The sequence below is a fragment of the Phalacrocorax aristotelis genome, chromosome 2, assembly GCF_949628215.1.
Source record: "Phalacrocorax aristotelis chromosome 2, bGulAri2.1, whole genome shotgun sequence".
Classification (NCBI taxonomy): Eukaryota; Metazoa; Chordata; class Aves; order Suliformes; family Phalacrocoracidae; genus Phalacrocorax; species Phalacrocorax aristotelis.
The window spans coordinates 19,768,800-19,783,358 of NC_134277.1; the positions used below are offsets into that span (position 1 = coordinate 19,768,800).

General features: G+C 40.3%; 1 protein-coding gene across 14 annotated transcripts in view; it reads right to left on the reverse strand.

Annotated features, from left to right (window-relative positions):
• The window catches only part of KIAA1217 (KIAA1217 ortholog), a 371,380-nt gene that overhangs the window by 77,982 nt on the left and 278,839 nt on the right, over nt 1–14,559 (reverse strand). For all 14 annotated transcript variants that reach the window (XR_012658855.1, XR_012658854.1, XM_075082645.1 and 11 more), the window contains one exon: nt 5,164–5,362. Coding sequence is in view for 12 of the 14 variants with exons in the window: in XM_075082645.1 (XP_074938746.1) it covers nt 5,164–5,362 (199 nt within the window). In the remaining 2 variants the exon portion in view is untranslated. The remainder of the gene's footprint in view (nt 1–5,163; nt 5,363–14,559) is intronic.

Here is a 14,559-nt window from a genome sequence, read left to right on the forward strand (position 1 = left end):
ACACTTTGAAGACAATAGAGCTTCAACATTTACACGGCGCTCAAAAGGATTTAGTTAATATTTACATGTTTTATTGTGTACTCAGCCCACATGAATTTTTGCTATTCTAAGAAGCAAGAATATCAAAAGAAAAGCAGTCTTTCTAACTGCAATTATTCTTGAGGCGATTCTAATTATCAGCTTGTTCACAAACCTGAAAAAAAAATCCAGAAAAGCTAAAAATTCAGTAGCAGGTAAATCCTTCCTCTAAACATTATCTATAATAAAGATTGGTTTTTAAGGGAAAAAATAGAAACTACAAAAACAAATAAACAAGCTAAAGTTTTGATGAAAGCTCCCACAGAAATGGTTGAGACAGAAAGCCCAAAGAGAATATTTGTGTTTAATAAGGACCCAACACTTTGTCATTCATTAGTCCACTTTTAAACTACTACATTTAGGAAAAGGTTAGGTCACGTTAATTTTCTATTTTGTTTCAAAACCTACCTGTCAATAATTTTATGGCTTAGACATTTGCGCTGAGTTCTGCTGATTTCTTGCTCACATTTAATCAGCAGTAAAGTCTCCAATCTACACTCAGTTACATCCTTTCAAAGCTGCGATTCCTTTCATTTCCCAGTAGTGATCTCTAGAGAATTTACTTACACATGTGACTGAATTCCTTTCCTCCAGGTGCAGCTACAAGTCTAGTGAACTGATCTTAATCACTGGGATTATCATTTAAAAATGAAGGAAAGGATTCTTGGGCAGGTCCAATTTCTTTCTTACAATGTCATATTACAATCAGTGATTGCTTTGAATGGGTAGCTAGTCAGAACTTGTGCTGCTGTTGTAGATGTCAAGTAGTTATTAAAGAAACCCCACAGCTTGAGAGATCAGTGCCTTCTGTTTAAGAACTTCAGGGCTGATGAAAAGTTTAGTATTTATGAGTGTTTACTTGTAGACTGCATAGGAAAGTAGCTACCTTGTGGCAAGTTCAAGTTCTTCAATTATTTATGGTAACATAAACTGTTTTCCATCTTGCAAATGTGACCCTTTTGCTTTGAGACTTGCACTGGGAGTCTCAGTTACCATTTTCTGCCTCAGACTTCAAAATATGTTCTTTTCGATACAAAGCAAGCTCTCCCATCTTCAGTTCAAGAAACAGTATATTATTCATTTAAATAAATTCTATCTGCTGTCTTTTCTGTCTGATGGCTATGAGATGGTACCTCAACTAACTGGAGTTTGTTTTAAAAGCATTCTCTGTAAATATTTCTTGTAGAAACATGACACTTTAAAGTAAAACATTGCTGCAAGGCAAAGCACCAAAATACTAGGCATTTGATCTCTGAAGTTAATTCTATTTCACCTCATGTTGCTATTCTAAGATAAACATTACTGATAACAGGTATATATTACTGTACTTTTATTATTACTATTATTTGCATTATTGTAGCTCCCAGATGCCCTTGGCATGTTCAAAGGCCTCATTGATCCATGTGTGCTGTAAAAACACCCCAGGAATACAACTTCTTCACCATCTTACAAGGTGAATAGAAGACACAAAAGACAACAGGACAGCTGCAGAGACATATGGGAACAAAAAGAAATGAGAAGACCATAGTGTCTCCAGCCGGAGGAGCAATAAACAGATCCTGGGCTCACGGGCATGCTTTGAGTAGGCAGTGCAACAGAGAGAGCAGGAAGGTGGGACTGGAAGACCAACACTGTGGCTTTGCAGATGTCTGTGGAGGATGCCTTCCAAGCGCGTTAGAGAGCTGCCTGAGAGAGAGCGTGAAGGCACTTGTTCGAAAATTAAAGACATGTAGAATGAAAGTTGACATTATTCACCAAGTGGAAGCAGATGGTACTCGGTACTGAACAAGAAATGAAAAGTAGCATTGGAGTGGGCTTGGAAGAGCCCTTGTAATGAAGACAAGTAGTTTATATTTAATGAGATGGATAAGATACAGCTAGAGGACAAATGAAAAAAATGCATGAGAAACAGTCTGCTTGTCAAAATAGAAGAATGATCTTTGTTGCTTCATTTGAATGGTTAAGAGCAAACAAGATGACCTGTGTCAACTGCTGAGAAAAGACCATTGCAGCAGTTGCTGTTAAAAAGCTGATTAGTTACCTGAGTGGTTTTTTGCTACATGGTGGGAAAGGAAAGGCTGCATCACAGGGATGTTATGCAGAAAAAATCGGAAATCCACACTGGATGCAGAGACCTGAAACACTTTAAGAAAAGGTCCAGGTTATGGGCTTAAGTAGAAAGATAGTGCCTTGTCCCCAGTGATTAAAAAAAAAAATAAAAGAAAGAAAAGGGGAGGGATGGCCTAATGAAGGAGAACATAAGCTAGGCTGAAACTAATGCTCCATGAGGCTATATTAAAAGAGAAGATCGAGATTTTAGTTGGGACAGAACTGCTAGGATTCATGTCATCCAACTACAGACATTCACAGGGAAGACATCAACAGCTAGGTTGTCTGGCATGTGTAATTTATCAGACAATTTTATAGGATTAATCACAACCAGCTCAAAATGTGGATGTAAGAATCTCCATTTGGTCAGATGAACCCCATCCTAAATGAGAAACAGACAAATAAATGGGAGTCACCCAGGTATTTATGATAATTCAACTAATCCACAGGGATAAGATGATAGAGACAAGTACAGACAAGGAAAAGGCAGGAGGACAAAGCCCTGAAAAAAAACAAGGGAAAATCAATGTTTAAGAAAAGGACTTCTCAAATGATACCTGAAAGGAGAGGAAAAAGACAGGAAGAAATCAGGAAAGAACAGCCACTGAAACAAAGGGAGATCAAAGTTGCAAGAAGAAAACATTGAAAGCACGAGAGATCTGAGAGAAAAAGGGTGTTCACAAAAGCTTGCCATTTGTTGACTTTGACAGTTGCAATAGAACAGTAGGGAATAAAAGACAAGTTGGAATTAGAAGAATAAAGCCCCAGACAGCTTGGAAATGGGTCTAGGACAGAATTAGAAGAGTAAAACTCCAGCTTCACAGTTGTAGTCACTGCTCAGTGCAAGACTGAGCAAGTTGATGGGGTGGGAAGTGGGAATGTATGTTGTATTCAGGGACAGTTTTGTTGGGAGGCACAGAAGCATGTTAGCAATGTAAACGTAGGCATTTTAAGAAAGTAGTAAATTAATAAAAAGACAGAGCAAGAGGTGCAAGGCACAGAGGAACATGCGACAGCCTCCGAGGTAGGTGGAGAGCTTAAAGAGTTGACTGAAATACCTGTGTTTAAGACAAAGAAGAAGAGAGAATTGAAGGAAGACATGGCAAGCAAAGGAAAGAACAATGATACTCCATTATCTGTTCTCTGAGGGGAGACACTGGCAAGATCTTATGAAGGAACAAAAATGGAGAAATTGTTGTGGAAATTATTCAAAAGCAACAAAAACACAGCTGGTAGTACATGCTTTGGCCTCCATTAAGCTGGAACTGTGGAGGTTTCCTTAGTGAGAAGGGTGGCAGAACTGAAGGAGGGAATTTTGCTATGGAGAAAAACAGCTGGGCCGTGGGATTTCCTCTAGAAATGCTCTACAATACAGGCATAGGAACAGAGGAAGCAGATGTTGGGATTGAGCCAGGCCTGAGGTTGGCAGAGTGACGCCTGCAATAGGAGCAAGGGAAAAAAAGGTGGAGTGGTATTGAGATAATCAACAACCATATTCTCGGGGGAAGGGAGGAGATGAAGTCATAAACTGTTAGTCTGAAACTCAAGGAAAGATGGAGGGATAAAGTGAGAGACAAAGAGCTGATGGGCCAGATGATGGTTGGTAATAATGTGCTTGGCAACAGAGATGTAGTAACCCATATCTTGATTTAATCAGTTGATCCAGTCTTGTGAATAGGCTGTTTGATGTATAAGAAACTTGAGCACATGGTGAATGATGATGCAAAAAATCAGATGGGTCTTAACATAGGCATTACAGTGGCCAAACTGGGGTGTGGGAGTCTGCAAAGCAAGGAAAAAAAAAGAAACAGAAATTGAAATCCAAGAGGTTGGCTAATGACAAGACACTGGATAGACAGCCTGAGGAGAGCAAGACACAGGAGAGAAAATGGAGTGTGGTGCTGCTCAAAGACTAAGAATAGGAATGGGGGAATTGGAAGTGGCAAGGCTAGAAAAGCTCCAACTTGCTCTTTTGACTACAACATTATATGGAGAAGTACCTGAGCCACAGGATCTCCAGAAGAAACAAGGCAGACAGTACACTTCTCTTCCTTTCACATCAATTTCCTGCGCTAGTGGTAGACTGGGAAAGAGTAAACACCTTTTCTGCTTTCTCCTTCATCTTCTTACGCTCCTCTGTCCATTCTTTCTATCACATTACTTCTTATGAAAAGGACAGCATAAATGCCCACCATATTTCCTTGCACAGTTTTACAAAGTGTACCATGTCTGAGGTGTGCCTGAGAGCTTTGTTGTTACATGATTTGGGACTTTCTAGGGACCCTGAGAATCTGGTCCCTCTGGACACACATCAGGACAGAAGGAACAGAGTTCATTAAGCAGCTGCACTCCCACAAACTAAAGGATAGAAAGATGTACCCAGATGTTAGTCAGATCATTTATTGACCAAGCTCTGAATTAGTGAAGGAAAGTGACTGCATCAATCGCTGCAACCTGACATAAAATAAAAGCTGGTGGGACTGCTGCAGCAGCAGCCACCGGTGCCACAGATCTTCAGCAGTGATAGATGATGACTAATTGGCACTGTTGTGAGGACATCAGTGACATTCATATCTGTAACTTCAAGCTCACAAGTATCAGGCTTTGCTCTGCCAGCGAAGAAAACCCCAGTTTTTCTGTAAATGTTGTTTTGTGTTCCATATTTTAAATATGTATGTATCAGTTAAAATTCAATAAAATACTAAATATGTGAACCTGCATGTATTATATGAATATTTGAACAAGGTACGCCATTTATCAATGGCTTGTGCAACCGATGTGGTACCTACAGCTGAAGGCAGTGTCAGACCAAACCTCCCATATTACTCAGATACCACTGAACATGCCTTTATGTGTCAGGCTATCTGTCAGATACTTATCAACTTTACTCCTTTTTATTCTGTAAGTGCACTAAAAGAAAAAAAAAAACCAAAACAAACCCTGAAACCCAACAGCTATAATTCCATGTTTACTTACCTCACATCACACAATTCATAGTATATGTTTCTGCTCTCATCCTTTATGTAAATGGCCACACTCGGCGATTCCAGCATTTTCATCGTCAGCTGCTGGGGGAAGGCACTTACAAAAAGGGCACGAATTGTGTCTGTGCTTGTGATTTCATTCGGCATCCTCAACTGCTTTGTTTCATCTCCATACTGAAGATACAAAACACCTACAAGCAAAATATAAAAGCAAGTTACATATTCTTAAGTCCACAGAATTGACCTGGGCTTCAAAGTCCATGGGGAACACAGCCCAGAATGAGTAAAGAAAAATCAACTCTCACTCCTTACTCATAAACCACATACAACATTTTCCTTTTCAACACACTATTGGAACAGAGCATAGAACAGTGATATGGTTGTGCCTTGATAAATATGCTTGCTCCAGTATGGCACTTTGCTGAGAAGCCTATTTTTACTGTTCTTCAGTTAGATAAATCAGAAGTTTACCTTAAGAAGGATAATGGAAAATCTCAAGCACACCAAGTCTGCTCTGCAGTGGAAGGTGTTGGTAAACCACAAGGTACTTGTCAACACAACGTATTTTAACACACTACTTATTAAACACAATGTATTTTAATGACTCCATGTACCCTGAAGTCCCGCTGGCACTTATGCTTCTATTACAATGGATTCACCTGAAACATGACAATAGTGCCATGTTTTTTAAAACACAAAACATGACTGCGAAATGCCCTGCTACTGTCGGAAGACAAGTATGAAGATCAGTGTGAACAAGGAAACTACACCATGCAACTCTTATGAAAGTCCAAGTCAGACAACACTGTGGCTACTGCTTCTCAGTGCTCCTAGATACTGCCAGCCCTGGGCTTTCCTACCGCTACAAGGCAAACTGTGATGTTGAGCTTTCCCCTTTGTCATGCTGGTATAACTTCATTTCAGAAATATCTCTGGAACTTCTGATCATTCTTCACCCTACGGGCAACAGGCCACAGCATTAAGCACAGGCCATAGCAGAAAATGTTTATGTGTAAGCCAGGCCTAAGAAACTTAAATCTTTTTACAAATTGCTTCACAACACTCCTGTCAACAGAAAGGTATGTTTTATAGTAGGGGAAATTAAACACCCAAGAGGTGAAAGGACATGTTCAAAGAAAGGTTTACAAGTGTAAAACCCAGATTTGATGATGATCATGCGAACATACCACATGACCACCCTTTCCTTCCCTGCATACAGAGCTCTTTCAAAAACAAAAGACTTTCTGCTCCCCTTTTACCAAGGGTCAGTGACAGAAGGACTTGCAAAATATTTTGTCATTTCTCTCAGGGCTGGTCTACATGAAACACAACACAGTGCAATGAAACGTGCTGCGTCTCCTGCACAAGCAGGACCCATCTGTGCTGGGTTTAAAGGGTGCTCGGAGCAGCCACCCTGCACCTTTAGTCCAGCTAGTACAGCTTCAAGGACTGCCTGTGCAGCATCTGCAGCTCACACAAACACATGATGCATGGCAAGGTGCTTGGCTCAGATACTGCCAGTTGGCTGTAAAGCCCACTTGGCAGCTGCAGACATGCCCACACGGTGTAATGGTGAACCATATCTGAACTCATGGGGTCCAGGCTGGCTTTACAGTGAGGAGCTGCATAACCAAAATGACTCAGCACTGTACCCATACCGATAAGATCATAACTCCTTAGTTAAATCTGGTAAAGGTGTAATTTATGGCAAAAGCTAATGTTATGCATGCAGCATAACACCACCCAACTCACATCTCTCAGCACCTCCATCTAATACATGGTGCTGACCTAACCCTGACTAAGCACCATGTTATCATGGTTATACCGCTAACGATGATCTCAGTGCTGGGCAGCTTAGATGCTTAGAAGAGCTTTAATCACAACTTGCTTTAATTTACAGAACAGGAATTATCCTTACAAACTGGTTATTTAAGAGAGAAAAACAAGAAACACACAATAGTAAAGAAAAGTTAAATGTCTGATATATCAAGAATAAGTTAACAAACTTATGACTGAGTCATCTTCTGTGGCCTTTACAAATATCAGTTAATTCTCTCATACAATGACTTGTAAATGGAAAAACACTAGTACTCACATAATCCTCTCATAATTCTCTTCTCATAATGAAGAAGAGAAAACTGAGGCAGAGCGTTAAATAACTCCTGAGTGTAATGAAATAAAATACAGTCAAAGCTTAAACTGGAATTCATTAATTTCCTTCCTGTGAAGCTACAGGACACTCTGTCTAGTCAAGACATCTTGCAAATTACTGCGCTAAAAAAAATCTTACTGACATTTAGCAACACCTTAATCCATAGGCTCCTGTCCGAAGTGAAGTATTAACAGATATTGTCTGTATTTGGCTGATGTTGGGTGCTTGGGTGCTATAGTATTGAAACCTTCCCACAGAACCAGAAATCACTGGTGTGAACAAGGCACTGCTACTCTCTTCTGACCCTATGTACCCTCTGGAAATTTTGTGTCCAATTTGAAAATTTCAAGTAATTAGTAAAGCTGGTTGGACTACAGCAATCAAAACCTGGATGCACTGGGTGCATGGAATGTCTTTAAATCGAAGGTGAAAAGTTAGGTATAACTAAAACGGGGGGAAGTAAGTACAGGAGGCCTCCAGATCTTGTTGGGTGAATAATAACATCAAAAACGGTATGTTAGTGTACTAGGAATTATTACAGGATATATAAGGAATAGAAAATTAGATAAACTAGCGAAGAAAGCTGTACCTTAAGGTGAAGAAATATGGAGTACATGGTGAGGAAAAGCAGTGAGAACTGTCAGAAATCAAGCTGAGCTATGTTTTGTAAAGTAAAATAATAACCACAGTGTTGAGTTAGAGGTTGGTAAAGTTGTCATTAGATTTGTTTCACTCTTTACCCAACCATCAATTAATCATATCTTTTTGAGGTGATGGACAGTCTTTGTCTTTTCATGCTGGTTTAGCTCGGTCTTCCACCATGAGTCCATTGAGTAACCAGCTTTGTCTGCACTTTACCTGACACTGAAGTCAGCAGCAATGCCAACAAGCAAAAGTGAGAAAATGCTCGCTTGTTTCTTCCTCATATTTATGTTGAATCATTAGTTGAGACTTAAGTCAGTTTTAAAAATGAAGGATAACTTTTAAAATCTTGGTGATAGCTATTTTTGTTGGGACACTTCAGGACAATCCAGAGGGGATCACAATAAAAACGGCCAAGCATTTCCTCAAAATCCAGTTTACAATCTTTTTTTTACCAAAATGCCAAGATCCTTCCAATTTTCTTTGGGTTTTATTTTACAAAATTGTAATATATAAGACTGTAAGGGTGGCATAGGCCCATATTGTTCTCCTCTCCCCACTCCCAGCTCTCAGATAAACAGAGATAACAGAGTTGGTGTCCTTATCACCAAATTCAGCAAAAGTCAGGCAGAGAGATGTTTATTACAGTAACAACTCTTGCAGTGTGGAAGGAATTCTTCAATATGCATTTCTTATTTTCCACACCCTCAAGACTCGTCTCTCCTATTTCACCACACACATTTTCAACTACTCTGAGGTCACCGCCATGATCCTTGTGGTATTTCTAGCCTGAAGCTCTCATACTAGTTTCCATTAGCTACTCCCTGCTGATAATCTGTCCTCCACATTCAGAAAATGTCCATAAATATCCTTAGCTCTCTTCAAGTACTAAGAGAATCAAAAAGTACATCTTCAAAAACAATTACTTATTTTATATAATTTTCTTCCAGCCTGAAGAGTTTTGCTCAAGGTATTAAGTAATTTGGTAACAATTTCAATAAAAACAGGAACTGTTTAATTTAGTCCAGTTCTATTTCTTACTGCTATTTCAGCCTTTTCTGCTATTTACCGTGAAAGCTGTAATTCTGCAGTAGATTTGCTACCTAACGAAAAAACATATGGAAAATTCAGTAGTCACATAAAATTTCTACTAAAGGCTTATGAGAAGTAAAAATCTTTATCTCTCTACATTATTTCTCTACAACTATATATTTAGCTGGCTAAGAAGAAAAAGCAAAAACCAAAAAGAAAATGGACAACTTTTGTTAGCTAAAGAAAAACTGGTATTTTTCATATCTGACTGCAGCTAAAACCTGTGAAATAGCCTATTGCCAAAAGACAATTTGTCCACATATGTTTGTCAGTGATTCCATCAAGTGTAGACAGTTACTTCTTTCATCTAGAGAGTCTGAGGGAATATTTCAGTTTAACCCAGTTCCCCAGGTGGAAAACAATGTTCTGGCAGATGACTTTTGGACAATAACTGCATCTATACCTTTGCTCTTGCCAGAATAGCCCAACTGACCAACAACATGACTTTTTCATATCCCTAACTGCCAGAACAATGCCAGTAAACTTGGAAGAACACAAAAATCATATAATACTTAATGACAAAATATAAAAAAAAGACAACTGAACACTCAGTGAGATGAACTAGAAATCTCATGTGTACCAGAGCTATTTTTCAGGGGTCCCATAGACTGCCATGCTGCATTTACTCCAGTTCACATTCAGCAATTTAGCATAGTAATATCAGAGGACTACACACAAACAGGCACAGGACATGCCTATGCAGGGTCTTGCAGCTGCACTGCTTTTGCCCACCAGAAGCTGAGCTCCTGACCTCTGAAGAAGCCAGTAAGCCATGGTCAGCTGGCTCCCAGGCAAAGGTAGTAAGCTGGCTAGCACAACTTCAGAGGATGTGTCTGCCAAAGACTACGTAGGCATGTCAAGCATTTATGGACACTGTAAGCAAGTATTTTACACAGGGACATTTTTGTTAGCAACTTTTAAAGGGCCAATAGCAAAAAAGACAAGAAAACAGCAATTAAATTTCTTGCAATACATGTTATTCCCCTTGAATAAACACAGAGGGAGAGAGATCAATCCTACTCAATTGCATTTCCTTCCTATAAAAATCAGCTGTATCAAACACACATTACTTGAGTGGTGACTATTTTTATAAACCCTGATTTTTAGTACTAACCCATGAAGAATTGATGCGTTGAAGGGCAGAGTGTTACCATTTTAGGACTCCATAGTCATGGAGTATGACAGTCATGTAGGCCATACATGACTTGGTAGTTTTGCTGCATCTACCAAATTTTCTGGTAGGCATTATCTTCAACACTTCTAAAGTTATTTCATTTCTAAAGAGTTCACTACTGTTACTAGCACGTTTAGGGGTTGAGCCATCAGCACATAAGAGCACAGCTGGCTACAGCATCACACCAGAAATCTACCTACATGGGCTCTAACAAGCAGCTTGACTTTTTAAGTCGTTAAGGCCTACGTTAAACAGGATCTTGGACCTGTGAGCTAGTTAGCATGGTTAAGGAGAACACCAAGAGGTCATTTGCTGGGTTCTCTCCAGTTTGTCATCTCTTTTGTACCAGGGGAATGAAAACTGGTCATAATACTCCATGTACAGCTTCACAAATACTGCGGAGAAGGGAATAATCACTTTCCTCAACCTTCTTGTTGTCAGACCCTAAGTCCTTTCTGCAAAGCTTCTCCCAAGCCACTCTGTCCCTGCCTATGTTGTTGCACAGGGCTATTCTGTCCCTGCTGCAAGACTTCATTTGCCTCTGCAGAGCTTCATGAAGTTCCTGCTAGCCCATTCCTCTGGCTCACTAGGGTCGCAGTGAGTGGCTGGCTGACCCTTCAGTATATTAAAAGCCCTCCCAAACTTAGTGCCAGACATGACCCTGCTGATGGTTCATTCCATCCCAACAGCCAGGTTGTTGATGTTAAAAAGTACTGGCCTCAGAGCCTACCCCTGAGAAAGACCACTGAAAACCAGCTTCCAGTTAGACTGTAAAGCATAAAGCCCTTGAAGGCCACCCATATCTCCCGTGTGGCTACAAGGATGCTATGAAAGGCATGTGAAAGGCCTTGTTAAAGCCAAGATAAACAATATCCACTGCTCTGCCTACATCCCACAGCTGGTCTATTTATCACGGAAGGTAATTGGGTAGAAGCAATGGTACCAAGTGCTTGTTTTTTATGAAACAGTTGAGTAGTTAAAAATTTATCCAGCAGGGCTCCCATCAGCCCTGCTCAGACCATTGCCCCTAATATCCCAAGAGAGTACCCTCATCAGCAGCCTATCAAAAAGGCTCTGATGCAGTGATTATCCTCTTATCCTGTTTAAATTGGGCTACTCTATAGCCAAAACTGCAAAAGAGAGAGAGAGAATGAGAACAAAAACAAGAGACAGACTTACAAGATACCACAGAGATTACAATATTTCCCTCTGAGAACAGAAACTTGAACTCAGGCCCAGTATAGTAACTATGCATTAGAATCACTACCTAAACATATAAACAGTATCGTGAGCAATGACTAAATGCAAGAACTGTCCTCATTCAGGGACTTGCTGTCAGCACTGGCAGCAAATCCTAAATGCACTGTGCTGAGGGACAGGCTAGTAGTGTGCTTCTCTGCTTGGCCAAAATCTTGCATGTCTTGTGATGCATGGAATTGCAATACACTTTTCTTTGCACACCCTTGTGCAGATGGAAGGGTCTGGTGTTTGTGTGACTTACTATATTAGAGGTAGACTTACAAATTTTACCTAACAGGAAAATTAGATCAAATTTGTCCAAGTGATAGCTCCTGTCCCCGATACGACCCATGGGACAGCTCCATCTGGCCTCCTACTCTTCCTCTGAAGGGTAGTTTGGCCTGTACAAGCTATTGCAGCTGCCAAATCCCTCTTCCAGCAGACACCGAATGCTGAAAGCCCAAATTGCTGCTGCTAAATCAGAATAAGAAGTGGTGGTAGAGCAGGACAAAGACGTTGCACCTTCTGTGCAGGCATGATTTGGAGTAAAGAGAAAAGCTACTGCCACCTCGACATAGCTTTATTCAGTTGATCAGTTTGCATCCTAATTACTCTACCTCTCCCATTATCTTTACCACTTTTCATTCTGGACCTGCAATAGCAGTATTTTCTCACTATGTATATTACCCAATATGGTGAGGTCCCATTTTTAGTCAGGGTCCTTTAGTAGTATTGTGCTACAAATAAATAATAAAGATTGCATTCAAAAAACATTTAACAGATATAGCAGTGACAGATACAGACTTGCATAGCTAATGGTTTTATTCAGCATACTGCACATCTACTCCAGTAGCACTGCAATGAACCCGTTGAACCTATGCTGATACAGCCTGTTGCAATGGAGTCAAATACAGCTCCAGTGTGACACAGCATCTAAAATATACTGCTTGTCAGGTTTTTAGTGGCAGACAGAATGTGCTTCTGTTGAAACAGTATGTACTAAATAATATCTTGCTTCTTGGAAGGGTTTTTTTTTTTCAGATACACACAAGACATTCGCTCATAGGAGGAAGAATGGGTTAAGTAAACAGTAATCGAGTGCATGAGTGCTAGCCTGGGAAGGCCCATATTTCACTCTTCCATATAGCTGTCTTTCACAAATCATGTAAGGACAATAAACGAAACAGAAAAAACTCCCAGCACTATGATATGTTGATATGATTGTTTATCTTGCTCTTTTGACACAAAATATTTCAGGTAAGAGGTGCTGTGGTTTGTATTTTATTTTCTTTTTAAGTCCAAACACTTCAGCTAGAATTTGAAGAAATATGAAGATAAAGCCTAGAAAAGTTGACCAGGAAAACTACTGTTACCTTAGAATATTTTAATTTCTCAGGGTCTGTGTTTCAATTCAGTAAACGGGACTAGTTGTTTCATGCTGTTTCTCCTATAGAGCTGACAGCCCATGTTAATGTACCTGACCACGGCAGCAAACATCTACATGACTTTTTTGCATGTTGGCTGCTTTGCATACACTGTAAAAAGACAAGATAGGGAAAATTTCTTTAGGATGACTGAATAGATTAAAGCTATACTCGGCCTTAACTTGAAATGCAGTTCCCAGGGAGTTCCTCTCCCATGAATTAAACTGAAGATCCTGCTGACTTCATTAGGCTTGAATCATGCCCTAAGGAGTCCGAGAGGGCAGTGTCACTGCTAAAACATCACAGACTTCTCTTATAAAATCTATGGCCGTTTGCACATCTTCTGCCTGATTTACCATCCTTATGTTAATCTTTAGCTCATAAATAGTAAATAACAATTAATTACCACCAATATAATATATAAGTCTACCTTTAGCATTTACATTTTTCTGTGTAAGTCTTACAGTGCATTGCATACATATGTACAGAGAGTTATTTCTACTGTCGGGTGACAGCAACCAAGTCACAATCCCTCTCTCTGCAAAAGTCTTCATATGTATAAAATTGTAACTATGACCGTGACACTCGTTTTAACAGGCTTTGAGAAATACCAGCAAGAAATGCTACAAAAGATCCAGGTGTTACTGTTATAATCAGTAATAGAATTTCCATAGAAGGTGGCAGCAAACTAACTAATCAGACACTAAAATCTGCAGCTGCTAAAACTTGGGGTTGGGAGCTAACAAATAATATTCAGAATATTCCATGATTTTTTAAAGATTGTCCCTGTGCCAATCCTTAAGCAGTTGTATAACTTAACTCCTGTGAGTAATCCCTCTGAAGGCAAGCAAAATGTAAATCTTGGCAGAACTTCTGCAGAGGCCTTTCAATGCCACTTAATTTTAGGCACAGGTTTGCCAGCGAGGAGTCCAGTCATCCTCTGCTTCCTGTTCATCTGGACCAGAGGAGCTGGGTGCCCTGGCTGGGACACCCAAAGAAGGCACCTGCAGCCCACAAGCCATAAAGCTTCATCCTTCTCAGTGACTTCTAAAACCCAAACCTTTGTGCATTTATGGAAATCCCTCCTAATACCGTATTCCTCCTTAATCCAGCCCTGCATGTACAACCCGACCCTGTGGGAGCACCTACTGCTGTTACTGCAACGGGAGGATGTAATCACACCCCGCCCTTCGGGGCTGCAACCGACCGCATCAACTGCCCCGACCACTCGGTCACCACAGAGAATGCTGGTGCCTGCACTTACAAAGGATCAGGCCCATCATCTGTACAGATGTGCCACAAGGGAGACTACAAGTGAAAGTATTTGTCAGCTTTTATTTTGTTGCGGAGGTACCGGAGCAGCGACAGCAGTGAGCTGCAGCGCGGGCACGGGCTGGCTGCTGGCATAACCTCGCTGGGCACCTGTCAGGTTCTGCTCCCTGCAGGCAAATTGCGAGTGAAGTTTGTTGAAAGCTTTTGAGGACTTTCCAGGTTTCAGTTGATGCTCACTCTGACAGTTTTGCTAGATAACTTTTTCCCACAGTTATCACGCTGGAAAAACTCCCAGCTTTCAAATAGATATTTTAAAATACATTTCATTTTCTCTTGCACAGTGAATTAATTTATTTTAATATCTTGCTTTGTCTCCAGGCTGCAGATTGATGA